Below are 26,562 nucleotides of genomic sequence, written 5' to 3'. Positions count from 1 at the left end.
ATTCAAAACTAGAATAAAATAAAAATGAATATAATAGCAATGATAGAGAGAGCATGTATTAAGCAATTACTCTGTGGCAGGCACTGTTCTAAACACTTTGCATGACCATCTTTGCTGTCCTTACTTTGTGGACAAGGAGATTGAGGCAGAGGGAAGTTACATAGTTGCTCAGAATCACACTGCTAATAGTTGAACTCACGTTCCAAGCCTGGCGCTCACTCTTTCTCTCTCCCTCTCTCTCTCTCTCTCTCTCCAGGGCCTTCTCTCTTAACTGGAAGGCCTTCACCCCTGCTAATTGGCGCTCAGTGGGAAATCTGTTCCAATCCAACCACAGACAGGGCACTGTCCTGGGGGCGTTGCCCAATAATATCGTTTGGAGAAAAGTAAAGAGGCTCAGTGACCCGCCTAAGGGACCCAGATGGGTTTTCGGCTCAGAAGTCCAGTCTTTCCCTACACATAGCTGGAGGTGCTCTCCAACGCTGCGAGCAATGGCCTCCAGTAATAAGGCAGGGAAGACACTCCTGCAAGGCGGTATCTGCTTTCTAAATAGTGGGCTTTCTATTTTGCACTCAAGGGGCATAAGCCATTCAAGTGGCTTCAGACTCCTATCGCCTCACAGCAGATTTCAGGTGACTGATGTCACTGAGTGTGCCACAGGGACCTTGACATCTATCTGCACCATCCCATTTAATGCCTGAAGCCCAAAGACTGCAGCAGAGGGAGTAAGTCAGTGGAGGATCTAAAAGTAGCTCACTTTGTGGTTTTTCATTCATGCAACTAATCCAAGCTGTAGCCCTAATCATTCACAGAAATCTTTCTGTTTTTACTGAAATATGTTCAAAATATTTTCCCTCCACTATTAGGGAGAAGCCAAGTGGTATCACAGAAAGAGCATGGAGATTCAAACACCTAGAAAACCATCTCCAATCCTGCCTAGCTGCGTGGCCTTGGGCAATTTCCACACCCTCCCAGTTTCAGTGCCCTCAACTCCCCATGGGAAGACACCACCAAACAATGTATGAAAGGCTACTGGTACACAGGAGGTGCTCGAGAATCAAGAGTCAGCCCAGTGTTAATCTTGTCTGGACTTTCACTCAGTGGAGATCTAGAGTGGAGATCTATTATTCTTGTGATATGATTTGCAATTGTCCACAATTATTTAACTCACAATAACCTAGGGTGGACGTTCCCTATCATTCCTCCATTTTAAAATATGTCCACATGGAGAACAACAAAGTGACTCAAAAACAGTAGGTTCTTCAGAGTCAAAGACTCCAACACAGACCAGGCTGGCATGTGTCTGAGATGTGCTGGCTTGGCTGATATTGAAAGAGTGTAGATAATCTTTGAAATATTTAATGACACAAAAATGTTAAAGCTGTCATATTAAGTAAAAAAGTAAGTTTACAAAACATTTTTCTGTATGACCCTTTTAGTTACCTATCAGAACCATTTATATACTGCTTGACTCCGGTGGTCGAATTACAGGTGAAATTTGTTTCTTTCTTTCTGCTCATTTGTACTTTCTGAATTGTTTAATGAATATGTATTGCTTTTGTAAAGAAAAACAGTTTGGAGAATTAAACCGTTTTTTTTAATGTCTTTTTTCTGTCCTATTGTGTCTGTGAATACGAAGTAACAGAACTTGGAAACTATTTTTCTGAAAGCTGGGTAGTTAGTGAAATTGTAGGCTTTGGGGTTCACACTTTGTGATTGAAACAACAACATCATGAAGCAACCACATTAATGAGAAACATCATGCTATCATGTGGACAGGCAAAAGTATTAGAAATCATAAACTGTATTGATAACACTATTGATCAATCAAAAACTACAGTATCTACAAGCGTAAGATGTACCCCATATTCCCAGCAGCCTTGAGTTGGTCCACTGATGGTGCTATAGTAGTCAGTCAGGCCAAGTAGAGAGAAAGTAGTAAAAAAAAGACAAAAATACAACCCTTCTACATATTCTGTTTTAAAAATAAACTCCTCTAATTTTACTACTGATGAATTAAGAAATATAAGAATTTCTTAGAATCCCAACTGAGCCAAATTTTAAATCCTCTTTCTGATAGTTTTATTTTATCACCCTTCTTCCATATACTGTACTTTTCCTTTTATCTTAGGGTATTTTTCCAGATCAAAAATACAGAATCCAGATCCACGGCTCTAGTGCCGTATCTGGTATGTCTTCTGACTGTCCTTCAAGAGGAAGCTGAGTATTCCCACCACACCAGTGAATGGCTTTCTGTCAGTCACCGGATTCTTCTAGAAAGGAATAAAACTAATGCCATCAGATGTAAGCAAGAAATCTCCTTCTCAAACACTTGTCTGGAGACGTCAGGGAGTACTGAGCTTTACAGCTTCACTAGCAAGATGGAATCGTCTAGACAGGCAGTAAGATCCTGACGGATCCATACTGAGACACTGAATCTGCTGTCGTTTGTTGACTCCCTGGGGTCCTCTGTACATGCTTGGCTGACAAGCAACGAAGAGTATTACATTTGACCTAGACAAGGGAGTTGCCAAACTCTCTGTAACCTCAACACCTAATGTTGGAACAAGGACGTGGTAACTGCATAGCCGCATCTTTGTTTGTTTTTGTCACATTTCATGTAATGAGGGCTCTCCACATCTTGGGTGCTTTTAGATATGGACCCCCTTCAAGGGGCGGCAGGTAGCACTGCCCCTCCACACACACTGGCAGCTCCTTGGCTGCACTCCAGCCACCACGCCTTCCCACATCATCAACTTTCCCTTTGGACAGGATAATCTTCAAAACACACAGACTTGCTCTCATTCTCCCAGGTCCTAAGAATGCTTTCTCTGGTCCTCATATCCTCTTCCACCCAGATCCGTGACTGCTCTCCTTCAAAGACCACCTTCTCTTAGAAGTTGCACAACAAGCTTTCTCCACTTCCTCACCTCTCGTTAACTCCTCTTACCGATCAAATCTGGCTTCTGTTCTGACCACCATGCCAAGACTTCTGCTGTCACTGTCACAAACAACCTCCGCGCTTCCACAGCCTAAGGTCACCTTTCTTTCCTCGTCTTAGTCATCTTCTCAGCAGTCCCTTCTCAAAACAGTCACCCCTCTGGGCTTCCTCAGTATCACATTTCCCACCAATCCTTCCATGTCTATTTCTGGCCTCTCTTCAGGCTCAGTCTTTGGCTCAGTCTCTAGATGTTGGGTTCCCAGGGCAGAGAGAGTCACTCTCTTTGGCCATCCTCCCTGGTGGTCTCATCTTTCCCATGGCTTTCAATCTGGTGACTCTCAAATGTTAAGTCTCCAGCTCAGATTGTTCCTCTGAGCTCCTGATGGCCACATCCAATTATCCACCACCGTCTCAACTTGCACCTTTCACAGGCTTATCAACTGTTACAGCATCACAGCGAGCAAGGGATTCCTTTCTCCCCCAAGCCTTTGCCTTCCTGTCTTCCCTGTTCCAGTCTCTTCCATCTACTCACTCACTGAAGCTAGAAATCTGAAAGCGATTCTTAGTTTGCCCCTCTCTCAACTCACAGCCAATCCACCAGCAAGTTCTTTCAGTTTTACCCTTCAGACTATACTATAATGGCTTAAGGGTTCTGAAGGATGGGGCCTTTCCTACTTCTCCAGCTGTACCACAAACCCTCCCTTCCATGCCAGCCACACAAGCCACCTTGCTGTTCCTAGAACATGCCAAGCTCTTCTTCACTTTCAGGCCTTTTCTCCCCCTAGTTCCCCTCCCTGAAATCCTTTTACTGCTCTTTTCACCCAGATGGATGCTTCGTATCTTTTATGTATCAGAATACTCAGAATTCTCTTCTTAGAAAGAAATTCCCGGACTATCCAACAGTCATGGTTTTATCTATCATTACATCTTGTGTATTTTTCTCTAGAGGATTTATCACAATTTATAAATTCATAGTTATTTTTTGTTCACTTGTTTGTTGTCTATATTTCTTCCTTGAATCCCAGTTTGAAGAGTGACAATTAAATGTCTGCTTTGTTTAGTTATACCCAACAGCTAGCACCATTTGTGACATACAGTGTGTACACAATTATGGGTGTATACACAATTAGTATTTGTTGAATAAATTAGTAAATATTTTAGATGAAGAACTCACCAAAATGAGGTGGAATAACTTTCCAAACCAAAAGTTTAAAATCCAGAATCGGAGTGCAGGTCTTCAGATGCAGATTCATCACCTTCCCCACCACACCGTAAGCTTCTCCCTAAGGTGAACCAAATAAAGAATCCATGGGGGGATCCACTCGGCTTAATGTTCTGCAGGGGGACTGAATGAATGTATCAGCAAGGCATGCTGTTTTATAAAGGAATCCTTTTATCCAGCAAAGTTTATAACTGTTAAATATTCACCAACAGCTATCAACTGCTAGGTACCAATTGCTAGAAGATGTTCAAGACAGGGTCACTTCCCTTGGGCCTTCACAGGGTAAGAGTGAATAGTCCACTGCACACGTATCACCACATATGCCCTGGATCCAAGAGAGAGAGGCCATGACACCACTCACTGAGTCTCTCCGATACCCCTCACCCTCCACGGGGACAGGCATGCAATAGCATGAAGATGACATGTGTCCTCCTGTCCAGCAAACCTTAAGAGCTTGGGAATGCCTGAGACAGATTGCCATGTGGAAATCCACAAACAATGATGTAAATGTAGGCATTTCTTATATATATAAACGTGTATACATTATAGATGTAAAAATATTTTTATAAATACACATATATTATGTATAGAGGTACATGTGTATTCAGACGTATACCTACTGACAAATATACAGTTTTATCCAAATCTGTATCCAAATACATATGCATACATACCACATATGTATATACATATAAACACACACACACACAGATTAATCCAACTTTCTGTTTGACAACTCTCCAGATATTTACATATACCCATAAAAATCTTGAGAAAAAAAAGTCTCTTGTATTTTTTGGGGGTGAAGACAATATGCCAGTATTTCTTATAGTGTCTTGCATATCCCACAGCAAAATATGAGGCAACAAGCATTATTCTTTAAGCTGTACTGTACTCTTCTCTAAGCTGTACTGTTTAAATATCTATTTGTTTAGATAGTCTGCAATACCAATGCTATCTGCAAGCACTGGTGAAATTTTTTAACAGTGGCAGTCTCTTGTTAGAATTAATGGATAAAGAAGTGCTAAGAAAAGAAAAAAAAAAGAGTTGCCATATAAAGGAAGAACCATTAACTCCTGGATTCCCAGAAGAATGGAATATTAAAAGTTTTTATTTTATTGCAGTGAGTCTTCCGCCCCCTAAATTACCTGCACAATACTCAGCAGCAGTGCAGGATGCCAACGGCTCCAACCACACTTACCTCACACAGCCAGTTTAGGCTATCGCTGTCACTTGCATGAACCAGAAAAACCATCACTTCAAGAATTAAAAATCATTCTAATTTACTTACTTACAGATACCTTAAAGCTACTTATAGATACCTTATGTATAATCAGCCTTCCCCTCTGTATCCACCAGTTCCACACCCACAAATTCAACTGCGGATTTAAAATACTGGAAAAAAATTTCAGGAAGTTCCAAAAAACAAAACTTGAATTTGCCATGCTGGGATCTATTTATATAGCATCTACATTGTATTAGATATTAAAAGTAATCTAGAGATGATTTAAAGTATAGAGGAGGATATACATAGGTTATATGCAAATACAATGCCATTTTATATAAGGGATTGAGCATCCGTGTATTTTGGTATCTGCAGGGGTCCTGGAACCAGTCCCCCATGGATACGGAGGTACTGAGGGAAAACGCACTCTCTCTCTCTACACACACTCCCTCTCTCCATACACACACACACACACACACACACACACATCCCACACATATATATACATATACATGTGCAACAGAATTACTAGCTATACCATATGATTCTTTACAACCAGAGGTGGATCATTTTACAAAGTTCAACCATCCAATTGCCCCTTCAATTTTGCAAGTGAGGGGAAAAAATGACCCTTCGAAAGCCAGAGGGGGCCTCTTGTACTCCTCTGTCATTTCAGACTTGTTCTCTCTAATACTCCCACGTCCACAGCCAGCCCAGGCTGATCGTAATGGTCCTGAGGGTAGAGCTCCTACCACTTGCCTAAGTTGGCTGGTTCAGAAGCTCTAAGCTCTAACTGGATGTTTTTATTCTTTCCTCTTTCCCTGCTAATCAGATTAAATGTTCCTTTGTTTAGTTTATGCTTATTATAATATGAACGATGCTAACTATTTCCCCGCCCTCCTCGGTTTTTAACGTATCTAACATACCTTATTCCTAGGATTTTGTTGGAGTTTCTCTGCCTACACTTGATCATCACCGAGAAAACGTCTCCATATATTTAACTCCTTCAGACAATCAATACAAATTTAGTTTCTATTTCATCTCTTTCATATGAGATGCCATTCCTTGGAAAGCCCACCAGGGAAACAACTATGTTACTGTCCCTGAGAAACTGAATGTTTTAAAAATGTGCTACTCATATATATTGATTTCCACTATTCACTTTAACTCTATCCAAACTTATAAATGCAACACACACATACACACACACACAAAGTTGATGATAGATAGATAATTACCAAACACTGACGCCTCTTCCATCATATAAATATACTCTTATAAGTGGATTTAATCTTCAAATCCAGTAAATACATTTCATAGATTAGTCATAAAAGCAGCCAATGACCAGTAAGAGCACACCTAACAGTATTATTTAAAGTCCTATGCTCAACCCCAAACTGAACATCTTCATTCATTGTCTCTGGAGGGTTTTTCTAGCCAGTTTCCTGTGCTCCCTGCCACACGACTGAACTAAACTCCTTGGGCAAACACAATATGCAGAGGTCACAGCCTTCACCAAAGTCCAAGCACATAACTCACTGCCCTCTTTCCTCACTCTTTCTAGAAGTGTCACCAGAAAGATATCTTATTTGTTGAACTGAAACTTTATGATGCAAAATCAATCCTCTTAAAAAGATTTTTAACACTTCATTTGAAAGCTTTTGAAAATAAATCAATACACCAAATAGAGAAATAAAAGGAAACATACTACCCCAAATGAGATAGAAGGCTGTGACGAGAATATATCTGCTATTTTTAAGTATATTTTACTCATTGATACAGCAAATACAACTCACCTTCCTTTCTTCCATGGATTGCTGGTGAAATAGGTCAGGAAGTGTGTTTGAACTCATGTGACCGATGCATTACACCTATGAAACACTTCCAAAGTGTGGATCTGTGTAAAAGTGTCATGTACAGCAGATATTCAGCCAATTGCCTTAAGATAAATATATGGTAGTTGCATAGGTATTAGAAAGTAAGATTAACCATCTGAAAACTACAAATATTCAAACCTTTACTAAAAGCAGCTTGCATGTGAAATTTAAATGATGTATAATACATAGAAAAAGGCTCCATTCCAAAGTTCTACAAAAAGGAATTGTATTTACAAATGACAGGAACTAAGCAAATACATCTAGCATCGTCTGGAAAACTTAATAGCACGCCACAACTTAATATCACAGTCAATATGCATAACAGAACCCATAATTATTTTTGTAATAATCAAGCCAAAAGCAAAGAAATAAATGAAGCAATATAAAAATGAAACAGAAAAAGACAAAGGAAAGGACCGGAAAACGTTTATGATAAAACTGAAACGGCTTGAGAGACCAGTTAAGGCCCTGAAGTCTTTTTTGTTTTTGTTTTTGTTTTGAACAGGGAAGCCCTGTCACTAACCCCTAAGATGCCCTGGTGATCTGCAGATACCTCAGATCTTCGCTCTTCCCCCAGAGCGCCCTCTCACTGAAACAAGGTTTAATGCAAAGTACAAGATGTGCAGAGAAGATTCAGGCAATCTCCCCATCATGGGACCCCGGGGTGAAAGCAACGCCTCTATCCTACAGCGGCTTCTAGGTGGTCACCCTTTAATGGGCCTCCGAGTCAGGCCCTCGGTATTCAAACAGCTGCGGAGTAAAATGCTGTGCCTGAAACACAGTCCGCACACCACGCAGGGCCTCGGTTCCTTCACTAACGGGGAACTCCTCTGTCAGGAGGCTTCCAAAATGCAAATACGACCTAGGCTTCTCAGATGGATTTGATTTCAATCAAAATTAGTGCCAAACAAAAATCTTTGATATGTAAAATGTCTACTCTAGTGAATAATAAAGAATCATTCCCACAACCATCCCCAAAATGTTATCTTCCAAGAGGTTAAAGGAAATAGCAGATCTGTAAATGTTAACATACCTGCTGTAAAGCTGAAGACAGGGAGAGACGACAGTTAAGGGAATCAAATGATCAGAACTATAACCCATAAGATCTTGGGAAAAGTTCACATTTCATGGTCTTTAATAAAGCAAGGCTGTTGTCATCCTCATCTGGAAGTATTTCGAAAGTTTATAGTTGAGTGCATATTAAAAGCACATTTCACCAATAAATTTTCACATGCTGAACATATTAGCAATATAATTTTTAAATGAAATCTAAAAATATCGAATAGAATTATGTACAAAGTGAAGGCGCTTGGTTTTTACATGTTTTCAACCATATTACATATACAATTAACCCACTTTAAGTTCATAAAAATCCAATCTTCATTGTATGTGATTTGGTGTACAGATTTGCTTCTTTTAAATATAGTTTAAGATTTATGTAAGCATGCACAATTAAGTGAATATGTTACATAACCAAACTTGTTTTTGGTAAGAAAGCGGAATAAGTACATGTTGTTTTTGTTGTGACCCACTGTAACTGACGAGTTCACGCAGCCCCTGCTACAAGAACAACTGCTGTCTATTTTTAAATAATGAATAATCTGCTCACAGGTGTCAGTACGTGTGTATGTGGATATTTATGTGTGTGGAGAAGAAATGGAGTAAATTCTCTGACAACATTTGTTTGTTGTTCTTAATTAATCTCCAAGGACTTTTTTTTTGGCCATTTGTACATCATCTTTGGAGAAACGTCCGCTCGGGTCCTTTGCCCCTTTTTAAATCTGGTATTTGCTTTGTTGTTGTTGCTGTTATTGTTGTTAAGCTGTAGGAGTTCTTAATATATTCTGGATATTAACCTCGTATCAGATATGGGATTCCAAAGGATTTTTTAAGAGCAGCAGAAGTGAATGCCAAGGAGGACGCTTAACTCAAATCATGATTTGCCCCTGGTGACTGTTTTCTGCTACTGCCAGGCCTTTGTTACCCGCAAACTCTAACAAGTGCAGCCAAGGGAAGGCCCATGTTACCTGTTCCCTAAAAAACTAGGTTCTTGAGAGCACTTAGATAAGATGGAAGCAAGATGGAGTCTGGAGAGATTCTAGGACCCTCTTATTAGAGAAGATCACAAGTAAAATGGATAATTCACATAGCAGCTAAAAAGTTACATCAACTCATTCTATGCTAGGATCACGGAGACAAAATTTTTTTAAAAATGCTCTGTTTTAAAATCTCTCAAGAAAATACTGGCGGCAACAGTTTGATTAGTGATGTAACTGAATATGCCGTGCAACAACTAGAAATAGTAATCCAGCTAGCAAAGAAAAAAATATCCCCGCTGGGGCCAGAAAAAATGACCAGCCATACAGCACAGAAGGGGTGAAATCCAAACAGTCTTTCATTTTCATGTTTTTGTAGCTTTCCATGTCAGCCACTGCCTGGACCCAGATGACATACAGCAACACCACCAGGGAAAACAGGATGCCTGAGAAGGACAAAACAAAAGACCTTTAGCCTTTCTGAAGATGTCTGCCCAAGAATGCTATATCAGACCAATCATACACCTGATGATATAACTATAAAAATATAATTCTAGCTAAATCACCTACTTTGGGTCAGACCTTTTATTGTATGCTTTATAGGCACATCATTGATCTTTAGGTTTTTTTTTTTTTTGTCTTTGCTTTTGTTTGTTTTTTTTTACGGTATGCAGGCCTCTCACTGCTGTGGCCTCTCCCGTTGCGGAGCATGGGCTCCGGATGCGCAGGCCCAGCTGCCATGGCTCACGGGCCCAGCCGCTCCACAGCACGTGGGATCCTCCCGGACCGGGGCACGAACCCGCGTCCCCTGCATCGGCAGGCGGATTCCCAACCACTGCGCCACCAGGGAAGCCCCTGATCTTCAGTTTTCAGAGCACTGAGGTGAGGGCTATAGCTGCAGAAGAAAAATGGCAACAGGTGACATGTATTTACTGAGTGCTTACTGTGTGCCAGGCACTGTATTAGGTGCTTGTGAACTAAAAGAGTCAAAGATCCCTGCCTAGCGGAATTTATTTTCTAACATTTATCCATTTTTACTGTATGCCTCATTTGTGACAAGCACTGTTATACATTATTTCTTTCAATATGTACAATAAACTTGTGAAACAGGTACTATTAACCCACAGTTTTAAGTATATGCAAACTCAGCTGGTAGTTTTCATAGCTGATTTTCAGTTCAGGTCTTTCTGACTTTTGTTATATTATTATAATACAGCTAACTGGTGTTGCAGTTACATATGGCAATGAAAATAGAAGCCAAGGTAAGTACCAGACAAGAACAGAGATGGAAGCACTGTAAAAGAATATACATGACTCTTTAAGAAATATTCTGTGGAATATAAAACCTCAGGTTTGAGATCAAGAGCCTTATTAAACAAAAGAAAGGAAGGAAGAAAGAAAGGAGGGAGGGAGGGATGGAAAATGTTTAACCACTAACTAGAAGGCAAGATAACTTATCAACCATTTCAATGTAACTGCAATCCACCTATTCAAAAATATTGTTGGAATTATAAGGGTAGAGAAGTACCATGGTGTTGGACCCTTGACTTTAACAAGCAATATGACAAAAGAGCTTTATGAATGCTAAAATTTGAGAATACTACTAAGCACATGCTTTCCCATGTGACTGTTACTGTAGCAACAGAAGGAGGTGATACCACTGCATTGAGCTGCAGATTCAGAAGAGCCTGCTAAGCTGATCCACTGGTGAGTGAGGTCCCCGCACACGAATTTGCCCCAAAGCAAAATATACTTAAGGACACTTGAAATTTGTCCAAAAGTTCAATCCAAACTCGTCAAGGATCTACTGTACTCTCTGAATTAACTAACTGAACCGTCAGGTATAAAATCTCCATATCCTAATTGATATTCTGTCTAAAAGGTAAACACCGCCCTGTATATGTTTGTTTTAAAAGTATATGTTTGTTTTAAAAGTATATGTTTGTTTTAAAAGTATATGTTTGTTTTAAAATATACCTTTGTGCGTGTATGTACCTAGATATATTTTCTGGCTCCTGAGAGGGTCTGGGAGCAACAACACCCCAGTAGCATGGAGGACACCAAGTGTCCAGATCAGGAGCAAAGGCTGGGGAACGTGGGCAGGAGAGAGTTGCTTTTACAAGCCTAGCCATCAATCACTCTTCTGGGGTTAATTGTGCTCCTACAGCATTTAGGATGTCCTCTCCCTCTTGGGTCATCAATTTCATAAAGAATTTTGACAAGTAAACACGGAGGAAGGGCCCATACGTATGTTGAAGTATGTCAGCATCAGAGCTGAAACTTTCTCCAATCATGATACAAACTACAAAGCTGTGAAGAATCAATGTAGATGCTTCACTAATAAGAACCATCCTTCACTCTGTTGTCTGTAATGTAAATGCAAATACCGGAGCACAGAATAGAGCAATTTAACCACTGAACGACAACTGCATCACAGAAAAATAGTAAAGCCGTAGCCGGCGAGCAAACTCCTCACAGAGCCGAGCCTTGCCTCAGATTTTGACAACAATATGGTGAGGCCATGTGTTGTCTAGCAACTCTGAGCATTTCAAAACATTTTTTCAGAAAATATACAGACAGTATGCTCTGCTAATGTAAAGGTTTGGCTTGGTTATTTGCATACCATTTGCCTTATGCCAACACATTGAGAACCTTTTTTATTATTTGTTGATTTTTTTTTTTTTGACTGTGTTGGGTCTTCGTTTCTGTGCGAGGGCTTTCTCTAGTTGCGGCGAGCGGGGGCCACTCTTCATCGCGGTGCGCAGGCCGCTCACTATCACAGCCTCTCTTGTTGCGGAGCACAGACTCCAGACGCGCAGGCTCAGTAGTTGTGGCTCACGGGCCTAGTTGCTCCGCGGCATGTGGGATCCTCCCAGACCAGGGCTCGGACCCGTGTCCCCTGCATTGGCAGGCAGATTCTCAACCACTGCGCCACCAGGGAAGCCCCCTGTTTTTTTTAATCTTCCTTACATCATGTGAATCTATTGTGCTTTCAGGTATTTCCATTTTTAAAAATTTACTTTGTGAAAAACCAGTAGATTTATACACCTTTTCTTCAAAAATTGAAAAACCCATTACTGAATTTAGAGTATTTTTTAAAAGTATTGCAGGACATCATGTAGATGATTCTTAATAAGGAAGAATTAACTTATATTTAATTATTGCTGTTACTTGAAGAGCGATTACAGCCTAAAAGCAATGAATAATAGTTGCTTCTATCACTACAACCTTTTAACTTGTTCACTAGTTGGAGATATAGTCCATTTAATTCATATCAGATCAGCTTATGATTATACCCATGGAGTAAAACGGCACTTCCCTACTTTCCCTACCCATTAAATTGCCAGTGTTTTATATGTATACATGTGTGTTTGTGTGTGTGTGTGTGGGTAAAGACAGACAGATAAACAGAAGGAAAATAAACTAACAAACATGGAGAAACTATACCAAAAGCCAATGGTTTAGCTACTATGGCAGCAAAAAATGGATGATGGGCGCCTGCATGAAGTAAGGCGCTAAGAGTCAGGAGACTGGTACTTATAGCTAGACTAATCAAATAAATACATATATTGAGGTTAATTGGAGTCAAGTTCTTCACTGCCTGAAAAGGGAGTTACTAATCTGAAAAGCGGGAAAGCTAGAATGAACTTTATGGTGTTTTTTAGAATTGAATGTATCAGTGTGAATTTATGGTTTTAGATAGATAAATGAATGAATATAGAAGTACAAGTATATGTTCGTTTTAAAATATACCTTTGTGCGTGTATGTACCTAGATATATTTTCTGGCTCCTGAGAGGGTCTGGGAGCAACAACACCCCAGTAGCATGGAGGACACCAAGTGTCCAGATCTTGGCTTCTAAATACCAGGAATTAGGACATCTCTAAGAAATAGTTGAGTCCAGGCTAGGACAGAAAGTACCAAATGAATCTGGAACACCATGTTATACCAAAAAAGTACAGATGTGCTCAGAGAATAATGTGGGCATTTCAGAAGCCAGATGATGGGGCTTCTGCTAGCCAATTCTGAGAACATTTGATTATCAAACAAATAGTGATAGAGGCCCATTACATCTCATCAAATGAAACAGGAATACATGAGCCCACAGAGATATAAATAAGCAAGTGAATAAATAAGTGGGGAGAAGGGAATGCCTTTCATTCAGAATGCTAGCTTATAAATGTAGAAGGAATAGCTGAATTAGAAATCACCATTTGGCAATCATTTAAGTCATAATTAAGTCAGGCAAGAAGCAAAAACAGATACTAAAACTAGTGGATGAAATTTAGATGAGAAATAAATATTTACACAGGCTCAAAGTCTTTTCCCACAAAACACATATTAGTCATAAAGAAAAAATAGTAACTTCACACTAAAGAAACCTGGCAAATCCCACCTTACTCAAGTGATCAAAGTTAATATCACCAAGGACATGACAAACTGAGGTCACTCACCACCTCACGAGATTCAGTGAGAACACAGCATCACTGCTATGATACTGCAGCAAAAAAATGAAGAGCCTAAATCCAATCATGAGGAAGCATCCGACAAATCAATTCAGGAACATTCTAGAAAATCACAGGCCTGTACTCTTCAAAAGAGCCAAGCTCATGAAGGTCAAAGAAGAATTTATTCTGGTTCGATGGATACTCACATGACACATCTAAATGCAAAGCATGTTCCAGGACTGGATTCTTTTGCTATTAAAGACATTATTGGGAAAATTAGCAAAATTTGAATGGAGTCTCTGGGTGAAGGGACTTACAATTTCTGTGTAAGTCTGAAAATATTTCAAAACAAGAAACAAAATGAATTACTCAAAAAAAAAAAAAACGTGTGGGGGAAGTCTGTGGCTGCGTGTGTTGGAGAGTGCATATGTTGGATATGTTGGGGTGGGAGGAGAATATGTGTGTGTTTCTTTCACACACCCAGAAGGACACATCTTCTTTCTGTGGGATATCGTGACTATTAATGAACAGTAGTATTATTGATTTGGTCCACCTACCAAGTGAAGAGTCTCCTCTGGGGCAATACCAATACTATGGAAAAATCTTAATTTTTTTCCCTTGATATCTTAAGACCCTCATTCATAAAAACATAAGCAGTAACTGTCTTGAGTGACCAGTGAGTTACATTTCAAACCCATTTGCCATGGTGATCTTAGCAGGAATAGAAAATATTGCTAATATTCAGGTAATAATTTGTTTTAAATGAAGTTATACTTAAATTAGGTCATACATTTTGAAAGCATAATTTATTTCCTATTGAATTTTATAATTTCTATCTTTTGAAGTCCAACAAAAATTCATAAAATTGCTCAATGGAGGCATAATCAAAATATGGTCCCAAAGCCCACGGAGATTTGTGATCACAGTGAAACAATGGACAAATAATTGTCACATCAAGAACATGTTGGGTCTCTTTTATTGGCAGTGTGGGGAAGAGCTTATGATTTTTGCACAGTTTCTCTCACAAATGTCATACATTCAATTTGGAAAACATTTTTTGAAACAAAGGTGACATAAAAATCAGTCACAAATTAGGGACGCAATTACTAAAACATGATAAAAAACATGGAAATAAAACCAAAAGGATTTCCCCAACGCCAAGTCACAGACTGACTGAGAAATAAAACTGCACGTCTTCAATATTCCACAGATACAAGAACAGAAAAGAAGGCATACTAGAAAGATCATTTATTTATTTACTTATTTATTTATTGGCCGCTGCCACAGGGCCTGCGGGATCCTTAGTGCCCAGACCAGGGATGGAGCCCATGCCCCCTGCACTGGAAGAGTGGAGTCTTAACCACTGGACAGACAGGGAAGTCCCTAGAAAGATCTTTTATACTGTATTATAAAAACTGGATTTTAAAATGCATTCCTAGGGAAAAGCTAGCCACAGAAATGAAAACTTTCTTCTTCAAAAGATAGGCAAATGCCAAACCCCTATATTCTTGCCTAGAAGTACATATACCTATATTAAAAAAAAAAAAAAGCCTTTTGGAGTTACTGAAAAACAATAAACTTGATCTTTAGCTGCTTAGATGTAACTGAATTGCCTTTGAAATGTACTTAAATAGATTGAATCATGGGCAGTTATTGGTTACTTGGGGAAGAATCATAAATTCAAGATGATTCACTGGCCTCTTTGCTTCCACACAAATTCAGTGGAAACTCATTTTGGCTTTCAGTGGCCGTAAGGAAAGGCCGTGGAATCCCACAGTCAAAAAAAATGCTTCATGAAGGAAGTTATAGTGAATACTAAATTAGAATCAGGAGAATTCATCTTTTCTCTGTTCAGAGGACACACACACTGGGGAGACAGGGCAATTTTCAGCAAGGGCATCTATATAGAACTAGAAAGTAAGCTTCAAAACATTTTAGGGATGGTAACACCAGCTTACTCATCGTGTCTGTTTTCAGAGGATGGAAATGAGGTCTGCAGTAGTTAATTGTCTACCGAGATCAAAAGTTTAGCCTGTGGCATAACTCAAACTGAAACCCTGATAGCAGGTGTGACACATTAGGTTGGAGACATTCCAAAATATCCTACAATATGGAAACTATTCCAAGGAGGCAGCAGGAGACTAGGTTACTTCTCCAGGTGGAGCTGCCTGGAAGGCAGGGCAAGAGTTCATCCTAAGCATAGAAATAAAGAAAAAAAATCTGGAGCGTGGGTAAGAATGCTAAGGACAGCAGCATTCATGGAATGGTAAGCTTAGATCTGACATGCTCAGAAGAAAGAACAAAAAGGAAACTTGATAAGCTATGTATTTACTATCATTTTCTAAAAGGAATCATAGCAATTCATGAAGAAATATATAAAAAAGGCCGTCTGCAGATCTGCATAGGAACACTGAAGTACGTAACTGACAACACCCCCACAAGGAGTTTTTGAGGAAGAGACACCAACAGTCTTCATACAAACGTGTTTTACATTAGCCCATACTAATATCTGAAGGTATTATGTTAAGCTCCAATGGTTTGAAGGTTTTTCTAATGGGTAAAAAGCATTCCATTTATTTATTGTTTACTGTTTCTCATTATTTCTCAGTCTTTTAATTGAGATATAAGTTAAATAGAGCAAAATGTATGGATTTTAAGTTTGATGAGTTGGTAAATCTAAACATCAGTGTAGCCACAACCTGTTAAAAACAGAACGTATGCATCACTGTCCCTCCAGAGAGGTTCTTCATGCACCACCCACCCACTGAAAGCATCTATCAGTATAGCGTAGTGTTGCCCTTAGAACTTGATAGAAATGACATCATAGTAGCGTGCCATCTTTTGTCTCTGGCTGTTTTTTACCAACATAATGACTGAGAATCCATCCGTGTTGTTGCTTGTGTTAGCAGTTTACTCCTTATGGCTGAGCCGGATTCCACCGTATGAACCTACCAATTCATCCAGTGGTATCCACTCATCTATTGGTGAACATTTGGGCTCTTTCTAGGTTTTGGCTATTATGAATTAAGCTCCTATGAAAATAACACTGAGTTTTTTTGTTTTTTACATCTTTATTGGAGTATAATTGCTTTACAATGGTGTGTTAATTTCTGCTTTATAACAAAGTGAATCAGTTATACATATACATATGTTCCCATATCTCTTGAGTTTTGCAAGGATGAATAGCATTTCCTTAGGCAAATGGTTTCGAAAAAAAAAAATGGCAAAAAAACCACCTTTTTACAAAACATGATCTTATTCCCAAAAGAGAAAATGGCCCCGGGCTTACTGATGCTGCAGCGGTGACCTAGAGTGCAGCTGCCCAGACTCACCCCACACCCCGAGCAGGCCCACTAAGCCCTACTGAGGGCACAGTTGTTTTTCTGACATTCTCCTCCTCAAACATCAATTTTGCCAACAAAACTTGCGACAGTCATGCACTAGCGCTCACGAAGAGGCTGAGCTCTCCAAGCGCCTAAAGTACAGGGATTTTCTGTAACCGGTTGTTTTCAATTCCCTAATTTTTTAAAACTTTCATTATGTATCATTTGAAACATATAAAATATGACATAAAAACGAATGTTATGAAGTTTCATTATAAAATGAACCCCTGTGAAGTGGTCCCCAACCTAGGAACCAGACTACCATCCATGAACTGTTTTTTTCTGGGACTCCTTTGGAAAGAGAGTTGCTCCTCAGATATTTAAAGAGAATCTCTGGGCTTTAAGTCAGTGGATAAAATTTAGATATCTCCCTTGAGAACTGGCAAGGGATTTGACCTTTGGGGATGGAATCATGTGCCCCCTCATGATATGGATGACATTGGGGTCTATTAGGATTATCTGATTTGAGCCCAATACTCATACGAGACTTTGGATAATATCTGCAAATTGTTATGTGTAGGGCCACTACCTTTATGTATGTATTTTAAAAGCATGGAGCACTGACTTATCAAATGTAAACACTTAAAAAATTCCACAATATATGAAAACGAATTTTGACATGCGTTAACTTTTAATATGTTAGGAATCTTAAAAATTGCAGTGTTTGAGGTGTTTCTCACTTCTAAGAAGTCCTATGTGTCATTCCAGAGAAGGAAACACGAGCATTAGTGCAGGCTGAATCTACTCTCACAGGTCCATCCAGAGTCTAAATGTATACCTGTTTTTTTTTTTTCTAATCATTATATAATGGGGAAAGGAAAATTGACCAAGTCTACATTTTCTAAAGAGTAATACTTGTTATTATATTGTAATATACTTCCAAAGCAGTCTTGCATATAGTACATATTTCATTCATTAAAAAATTAGCTTTTCTGATAAAATAAACCAGAAGTCCTTAAAAATAATTTAAATTGCATTTATGTAACAGCTTGTTCTTCTTTAAATTAATACACATTGCCTTCTCTTATAATTCAATTATGCTCGCTTTTACATATCATATTTCAGAAATTGTAAAACTACCAATGCACAATGGTCAACCGTCAACATTCTTTGCTTATCTCCACTCTTCATTTTCTGACTCACTTTCCACTGATTTTTCCCCCAATTTTCTGAGATGGCCTTAAACAGTTATAACTTCACGACTACACATTTTCATTACATCTGTCTGATTTCCAAATATTCATTGCTGCCCTCACCTCCTCATACTACTTCCCAAATACATGAGTTGCCCCTTCCCTTTCATTTTCTGGCCTCGTGTTTTATTTAGTCAACCAAACCTACGTAATGTCTATCATCTATCAGATTTTTCAAATATTTATTACTTTCTTAGATTGGTATAATAACTTTAGGCATTAAACATCCTATATATTCAATACTCTGCACTCTCTTGAGAAACAATTATTGATAGAGAATGATCATGAGGTTATATCCATCCCTACAAATAGTTAGGGGCTTAACCTGAAAAGCAGTTTCATTTAAGGCCAAGGAAGTGTCTACTGATGGTAACTGAGTTTCAGGAAGTATTTAGTGGTTGAAGAGCACAGATGTGGAATCTGTCTGCCTTGCTTCTAGGTTTACTGTCCAGAAAGCTTTAAACTTTACTAGCTGAGTACCACTGAGCAAGTTTTTTACTTCTCTGTGTCTCCATTTCTTCATTGGTAAAATAGAGATAATTCAAGTGCCCACCGCAGAGAGCAGTCACGAGGAATTAACGGAGGTGAAGTACTCAGCAAGATGCCTGGAACAGGGCTAGCACATAACGAGCACTGGCTACTTTTACTGTTACGCTTTGGCATGAGCTCTCGCTACGGCTAGAAATGCTGTTCTCTGAAATCTTCTAAAGCGTCAGAGCTTCTCATGTGACTAGGCTATTTCAGGGCTGGCCAAGAGGCAAGAGAATAAACTTGCCATGGGGCCTTCCCGTTCAGAAGGAAAGGTCGCTTCAAACGTGTCTGCCAGTGTCTCGCTGGAATTCTCCACCAGGTGGCACACGCCACCTCACAGCCCCACTAGGGCACATTCTGGAAAGAACATCAGGTGAACCCAAACTGGGGCTTATTCATATTAAGGACGTTTTCTTTTTCCACTGTCCAGTCAAGCAAACCTCCCGCCCCTCCTCAACAGCCCCTGAGTTACAGGAAGCAAAAATTCTTCCTAGGACAAACCCAGCCTATGTTGATCTGATCATTCAGATGAATCTGTACTCTGTGTGCTTCTCTTCTACACGAGAAAGTATAGAGAAAAAAAAAGGCCTCAGAAAATGCAAAACATAATCTAGTAAAGAAACCAAAGAGCAAAGTGACAGTTTGGGGGAAGGGTGAGGAATGAAACAGAATATTTGCAAACAAACTAAATGCCTTAGCAGTACTGGGTAAATAGTAGATGTTAATGATACACGTACTTTGGAAAAGGAGAATGAAGCAGATGGAAACTCATTCTGCCCTTCCACCACGGCAAAATTAATTCCAAACCAGAGATCCTATTTATAGGCCAGAAAGTCTGGTCACCTAACACATCTGAAGACTCCCTTTCAAGGGTGGAGATTAATTATACCCCGTAGTAATATGTCATGTGAGTGAAAGCATTCATTTGCCAGGCCTGTTGCTCTAGTTCTCAGAAAAACAGCTCAGGGCTTCCCTGGTGGCGCAGTGGTTAAGAATCCGCCTGCCAATGCAGGGGACACGGGTTCGAGCCCTGGTCCGGGAAGATCCCATGTGCCGCGGAGCAACTAAGCCCGTGCACCACAACTACCGAGCCTGTGCTCTAGAGCCCACGAGCCACAACTAATGAGCCCATGTGCCACAACTACTGAAGCCCGAGTGCCTAGAGCCCACGCTCCGCAACAAGAGAAGCCACTGCAATGAGAAGCCCGTGCACCGCAACGAAGAGTAGCCCCCGCTCACCGCAACTAGAGAAAGCCCGCGTGCAGCAACGAAGACCCAACGCAGCCAAAAATAAATAAATAATTTTTTTAAAAAAAGAAAAGAAAAACAGCTCAGATACATTTTTAAAGGGGGTGGGGAGCATTTAGTCAAGTTTTCAGAAAAGTTCCACCAAAGCTGTTACTGAGTGAGCTTCTCACACCTCGACTCATCTGGGTAGGAGTCGACCAGGAACCAGACTGTCTCCAGCAAGGACGCTGTAACAAGCTCAGGCTAGGGTGGGCACTCGCAGGAGCGTGCCAGCTCTAGCTCTCCTCTCCCACCTCGCACTCCTCCTCCTTCCCACAGCCTTCATCTGGTTGAGACACTGGAAACTCACTGAACTGGGTGTGACGGGTCCCTTTTGAATTCTTCCTCTGGGAACCTGTTTCCTCACTTTACTGCCACATACAGGCAGACCATGTTTTACCGCATTTTGCTTTACTGCGCTTCTCAGATGCACTTTTTAATAAATTAAAGGTTTGTGGTAACCCTGCTTTCAAGCAAGTCTGTTGGTGCCATTTTTCCAACAGCATTTGTTCATTTCATGTCTCTGTGTCACACTTTGGTAATCCTCACACTATTTCAACCTTTTTCATTATTATATTTGTTAGGGTGACCTGGAATCAGTAATCTTTGATGTTATTATTACAAAAAGATTACAACTTGCTGAAGACTCAGATGATGGTTAGCACTTTTTAACTATAAAGTATTTTTAAATTAAGGTCTGTACATTTTTTAGACATAATGCTATTGCACACTAATCAATTACAGCATAGTGGGTCTGGAAGCAAACGCACAATATCTCCAAGGTGTACCTGTGTCTACCATATTGGTTCCTATTCAAAACCAAGTCTGGACAAGTCTGATTCTAACAGCCTGTTACACATATTTCAACTGATAAGCAACATGGAGAGAAATAAATGCTCAAAGAACAATCTGAGAAAGAAAATAAGGCTTTCAAGTATTTTTGTAAATAAAAGCTCTTCTAAGCGCTTTCCTATTTAATATTAACCAAGGTTGACTTGTTCTAGCACTTGACATCTATAAAAAATGTCAGATCAAGGACATTAAAATTCCACATAATAGTATCAGTATCCAACACAGTAATTTGTGTTGGATACTGATACTATCCAAATAAAGTCCCAAATATGACAACTGAAGGCAGAAAGCAAGTGTACAAAGCAGGTAGTTTTAGAAACATAAGAGTGACTGGGTCTTCTGTTCCTACTTGGAAAGCAGATCTGTATACCCAAACCTTTGGACTGAGCAAAAGGGAAGTCCGAGCAGCCCTTCTGCAGTTCATGAAAATCGGAGACACTGATTCTATGACAAAAGTACATCTGGCTGATATATCAGTAATACATAGCTTTTATTAATCACTATTTCTTTCCCCCACCCACCTCCAACAAACCAGAGCTCTGAATAAAATGCTGAAGTCCTGGACTTTGGTGAAATACTCAGTTCCGTACTGGGAAGTTATGCTTTTGATTTTCCCCTGAGAGCCTACTTCTTGCATGCTAAGAAAGACGGAAGCTTTAGAAAAGCTGGCAAGCACTCACTGGCCCTCCTGGCCCGTTCCCCTCACACAGGAGGCCCCCTTTGCCTCTCGGGGATCAGCGGCTGTTTACAGGCTGATCGTTCAGCATACAGACATGAGGACAGCAGGTGTAAGCGGGGAGACGAGTGTGCTTCCCGTAAGTTTAGAATGCCTGCCTCTAGGCTGTCAGCAACTCTCCCCTAATCCCTTCCTGCTTGGGGGCTGTTTCCTCCACATACTCTTCTCCTGCTCTGACTGCTGCCGTGTTCTGCTTTGTCTGGAGGGAGACGTGAGGAGCGAGACACGACCCCCAGCGCCTCCTGTGAGCCATGTGTTCAGTCTCAGCCGAAGGAAACTGAGCGTCTGAAACATGTCCCTTGGCTTTTGTGAGCTATTTTTTCTAGGATGAAGGCAAAAAAGTCTCTTGTATTATGCATCCATCGCATCTATCTTATCTCAGGTAGAAATGAGTGATGTTTACCATGAGCTATACAAACTCCACTGATCTTTTTTAAAGAAATAAAAAAACAAACCGCAAATCCAGTTTAGTTCTGAGTCAGTTTTGCCCTCTACATGTAAGAATGTGATATTCCCTTCATATCCACTTACCTTCCCTATACTGTGTTTTTAAGGGGGGTCATATCCCTACACTCTTAGAAAGCACTGTCCTCCAGACCAGAAGGGAGCAGGTTTGAGCCCCATAAGGACGTGCTCAGGCTGTCTGTCCCACCTGGCAGAGGGTTTATACAACTCACCCCAATTCACACTGCTCACATTCCTGGTGACCAACGGCAGCTTGGTTGGGCAGACAGCTGCTGAAACAGCTGTCTGGGCAAGAAACATACCCTGTGGTCACAGAATGGGGCAGGAGTCAGGCCACAACTTTACCTCCATCACCTTCCAAAGGACTAATTACACAGCAAAGATGTCCTTTCCTTCGGCTAACACACCCTGGGCCTGGAGTGTGGGCTTCAATGTTCCTCCGACTTATAAGACGTCTGTGTAGTCTCACCAACGTGAGACTCTAACAAGGAATTCAGCCAAGATTCAGAAGCTTTCCAGGCCCCTCTACTCAGGTGAGACTCTGTCTAGCTCTACATCCAGCAGAAAAATGTAACCCCAGGTTGTCATTCCGGAAAAGGGGATTTCAATTATGGAAGAAGAATCTTTCTACCCTGATATGCTGGTAAAATACTAATTTCTAGCTTTTTTATGTCTTTTCACCCAATATCAGTGTCCCAGAACATCCAGACCCCATCCTCATTCTTACTTGTACACTTAGGGATCTTACTCCTGTGTAGCAATTCCTGTATTGATGTCGCTTTGCCCAGGCATTAGGAATATTCAGCTGTACAGTAATTTTCTCCACATAATTCAAATGTTTTGTAATGTCATGCCTTCTTGCATCTTTCCTAACACATCCAATATCACAGGGTTAGGAGAAAACACGAGTCGGCCCTTTGTATCTGAGTACCCCTGGAGTCCACATTGAAAGAAAATTCAGCAATTGTTTAGGCATTGGGAGGTGTGGATGAGACTCACTGAAACACACTCGGGTGTCATAACGTCCTGACAATTACCGTGTGCTTGGTCCAGAACTGACCTCCCGTTGGAACACATGGCCCAAGCTGAGGAGGCATCTGCCCAAGTGCAGGGAGTGGCAACATATGGCCTCCAGACCTTTGAGCCATTGACAGAGCAAGACGAAAAACATGGACCCCACCCCTTGCTCACACGGACAGCTGTGACATCAGCATGCCACGGCCATGTGTGGAATGCCCCAAAATAGTCTTCTTGCTGATGCCAAAGAGTCTTTCTATGTGCACACACCCAGCAATGGCCACTTGGAATTTGGTTCTGCCCTGTCTTAAGGCCATCTGTCCAAATAAAGAGAGAGTGTCCAATCTTGTTTGCGGCATTGATAAAGTAGTCACAGAAACTGTGGGCCCAGGCTGCACCTGTTCCCAACTGCCCAGCTGAGCACAGAGTGCTGGCAAAGGAAGACCGTGAGGCAGGGAATGACAAGGCAAGCCCTAAAAGGGAGAGATTTTGGGATACTAGTTCCATGGAAAGAGAGCTCTTCGTTTTGAAAACATAACATCTAACCAAAGAAAGCATGACAAATTCAATCCAGTTTAACTCAGTGAAAGACTACACGCACAGTTCCATATTAAACGTAGTACAGAAAAATCTTGGCTGCCTGCCCCCAAAACCTAGTGTTTAGCACATATTTTCCTAGTGTCCATATAGAATAGTATGTAAGTTTCCATCTCCACATCTGAAAGGATTAGTTGCCTATTAACAAATCTGGGGATGTTAATAATAGACAATGAAAGGTTTTGAAAATTCTTCTGTCAATAACACTCAGATTTGAGGATGATTTATTTGCCCCATAACCGCTTTAAAAGATGTGTCTCATAGTAGAAATTGCTACCTGACAGTAAATTTTAGTTAGTCCTGAGAACACCACTTTTACTGTCCAAACTGATAAAAAATAAACAGTAATTTTTTAATCTCATCCAACAGAATATCTCTCTGTTCTTGGGAAATAAACAGTCCTATAAAAACAATAAAGAATAGTGCCATGAAGGAAATTAAAAGTCAGATTTAAAAAGAAGTATCCTCGCAATCGTCTGGTTGAGTGGCTTTCAGGATGGGCTCCCAGAACATGGTGGACCCCTCCCAAGGCGTTTCTGCATAAAGACCTGAGCCAAGAGGACTTCAGACCCACACCCACTGCAGCCAAAGATTCACTGGAAAAAGTGAATCCAGTGGTCACAGGCACATGGGTGCAAATCAGATGCTTTATCTTCCTTCAGAGCCCCCAGCCAAAATAATTCTTTAGATATACTATTTTCTCAAAAAAGTATAAAATGGAAAATATGACCAACAATTTTTTTCAAAAGCACTACACACACACACACGCGCGCGCGCACACACACACACACAGAAACACACAATTCTCTAATAACACCAAACTCAGGATCAGAGCATTTCTGAGTTTAAAACAATTATGTTGCCCATAATGTTAGTACTAAATTACTGCTAGTACGTATTCCCTTTATTGACAAAGATTTTAAAAGATTAAAAAGCAAAGAAGAAGAAACAAATATTTACACATTTTAGTAGAGTGCTATTATTTCCGGGAAGACCATGCAAAAATATACACCTTAACTAGACCTTTGAATAAAGCGAGAGTAGAATGTGATTTGGGGGAGAAAAAATATTTGGTAAAGAAGATGCTCAGTTTTAAGGCATATAAGGGGTTTGGTCTTATGGAATTATGAAGTAAAGAAGAGAGATTATCAATTACGAGATCTAAGTGAAAGAAGCCAGACACAAAAGGCCACGTATTGTGTGATTCCATATACATGAAATGTCCAGAACAGGAAACCCATAGAGACAGAACGCAGATGTGTGGTTCTCAGGACTGGGAGGGGCGGAGGACCTGAGGATGAGGTTTCTTTGTGGCGTGATAAAAATATTCTGGAATCAGACAGTGGTAATCTTTGCCCAACTCTGGGAATATATCAAAAAACACTGTATTATATACTTTAAAATGGTAAATTTTGTAGTATGTGAATTATATCTCAATTATTAAAGTTATTTCTTTAATTATGAGCTCAAATGGCTAAATCTGGGTCCTTGAAAACTCAGTGAAGAAAAGAGTTTTAAATAAAAGACAAAAAGAAAGACAGAATAAGTTAAATAGAGGGCCCTGGTCCCCACAGTGGGTTTTGGCTTTTGTTTTTTGTTATTGTTTTGCGGGGTTTTTTTTTGTTGTTTCTTTTTTGAGGTATGCGGGCCTCTCACTGCTGTGGCCTCTCCCATTGCGGAGCACAGGCTCCAGATGCGCAGGCCCAGCGGCCACGGCTCACGGGCCCAGCCGCTCCGCGGCACGTGGGATCTTCCCGGACCGGGGCACGAACCCACATCCCCTGCATCGGTAGGTGGACTCTCAACCACCGCGCCACCAGGGAAGCCCTGTTTTGTGGTTTTTTAAGCTCGTTGAGCAGAGGATCTATCTGATTGCTCTTTTTATTCCCTCTGCAAAAAAATTAAGCACAATATTATGCAAAAATAGTGTTTAAAGGAACTATTTGTTAATTGATCATTGATTACATGATTTGGGCAACAGCAGGAGCCATCTTTGCAGTGATGAGAAAGGCAGTAGAGCTCCCCACTCTGTTCCTTTCCTTCATGGTCACTACAATCCCAGGTGAGACAACTGGCCCCTTTTATGGGATGCTGCAATAGACCCAACTCAGGTACAGTTTGGTCTTAGTCGTAGTGTAGTTTGTCTAAATTCCCAGAACGTTTATGTTTACAAAAAACCTTGTGCTTATGTTTTCAGGTTAGTGCTCTGGCTTTTATTTCCTAATTAAATTTAAAAGTCTTAAAATTCACAAGACTCACCTACTCAATTATTTTTCTATTTGTACTATGACCCTTTTAGCAGGAATTAGACTAGTTAGAAAGCTGACTTAAAAAAATACAGGTTTTACAAAGAAGAGAAGGTATTTAGATAATGCACATGAACCACAATTAAGAAAATAGAATGATGATGATGTAGAAAAAGATGGTTTTTACCTATAATAAATAAATCATGAGGGTTTGTAATATCATAATGGGGCTATCTTCTTAAGAGCACACAAAAAGCTTCACCTACGCCCAGATGTTACAGAGAGACATGTTATAACCCCCTTTTACAGGTAGAAAATTAACAGGATAAGAGAGATTAAAAGGCTCTTACAGCAGAGCTTTCCTGCCTAGTGTCTTCATTCATATAATGTGGATACAATGAGCAAATGGAAAACGGGAAGTCCCTGGAAAAGTGTGTGACATATAGGTAGCACTCAGGAAATATTGTACATGAATATTAACATATTATTACTACTAGAAGCCTCACCCC

General features: G+C 40.2%; 1 protein-coding gene across 2 annotated transcripts in view; it reads right to left on the bottom strand.

The window, feature by feature from the left end:
* Positions 1 to 9,523: 9,523 nt before the first annotated feature.
* Positions 9,524 to 26,562, bottom strand: part of TMEM182 (transmembrane protein 182) — a gene marked incomplete at both ends in the record, with an annotated part of 48,930 nt that continues 31,891 nt past the window's right edge. For both annotated transcript variants that reach the window (XM_079720426.1, XM_079720427.1), the window contains one exon: positions 9,524 to 9,744. In XM_079720426.1, coding sequence (XP_079576552.1) covers positions 9,524 to 9,744 — 221 coding nt within the window. The remainder of the gene's footprint in view (positions 9,745 to 26,562) is intronic.

Source organism: Hyperoodon ampullatus (assembly GCF_949752795.1).
Source record: "Hyperoodon ampullatus genome assembly, chromosome: 15".
Classification (NCBI taxonomy): Eukaryota; Metazoa; Chordata; class Mammalia; order Artiodactyla; family Ziphiidae; genus Hyperoodon; species Hyperoodon ampullatus.
The sequence above is the reverse complement of the archived record's forward strand: the minus strand, read 5'-3'. Positions and strand labels throughout refer to the sequence as shown.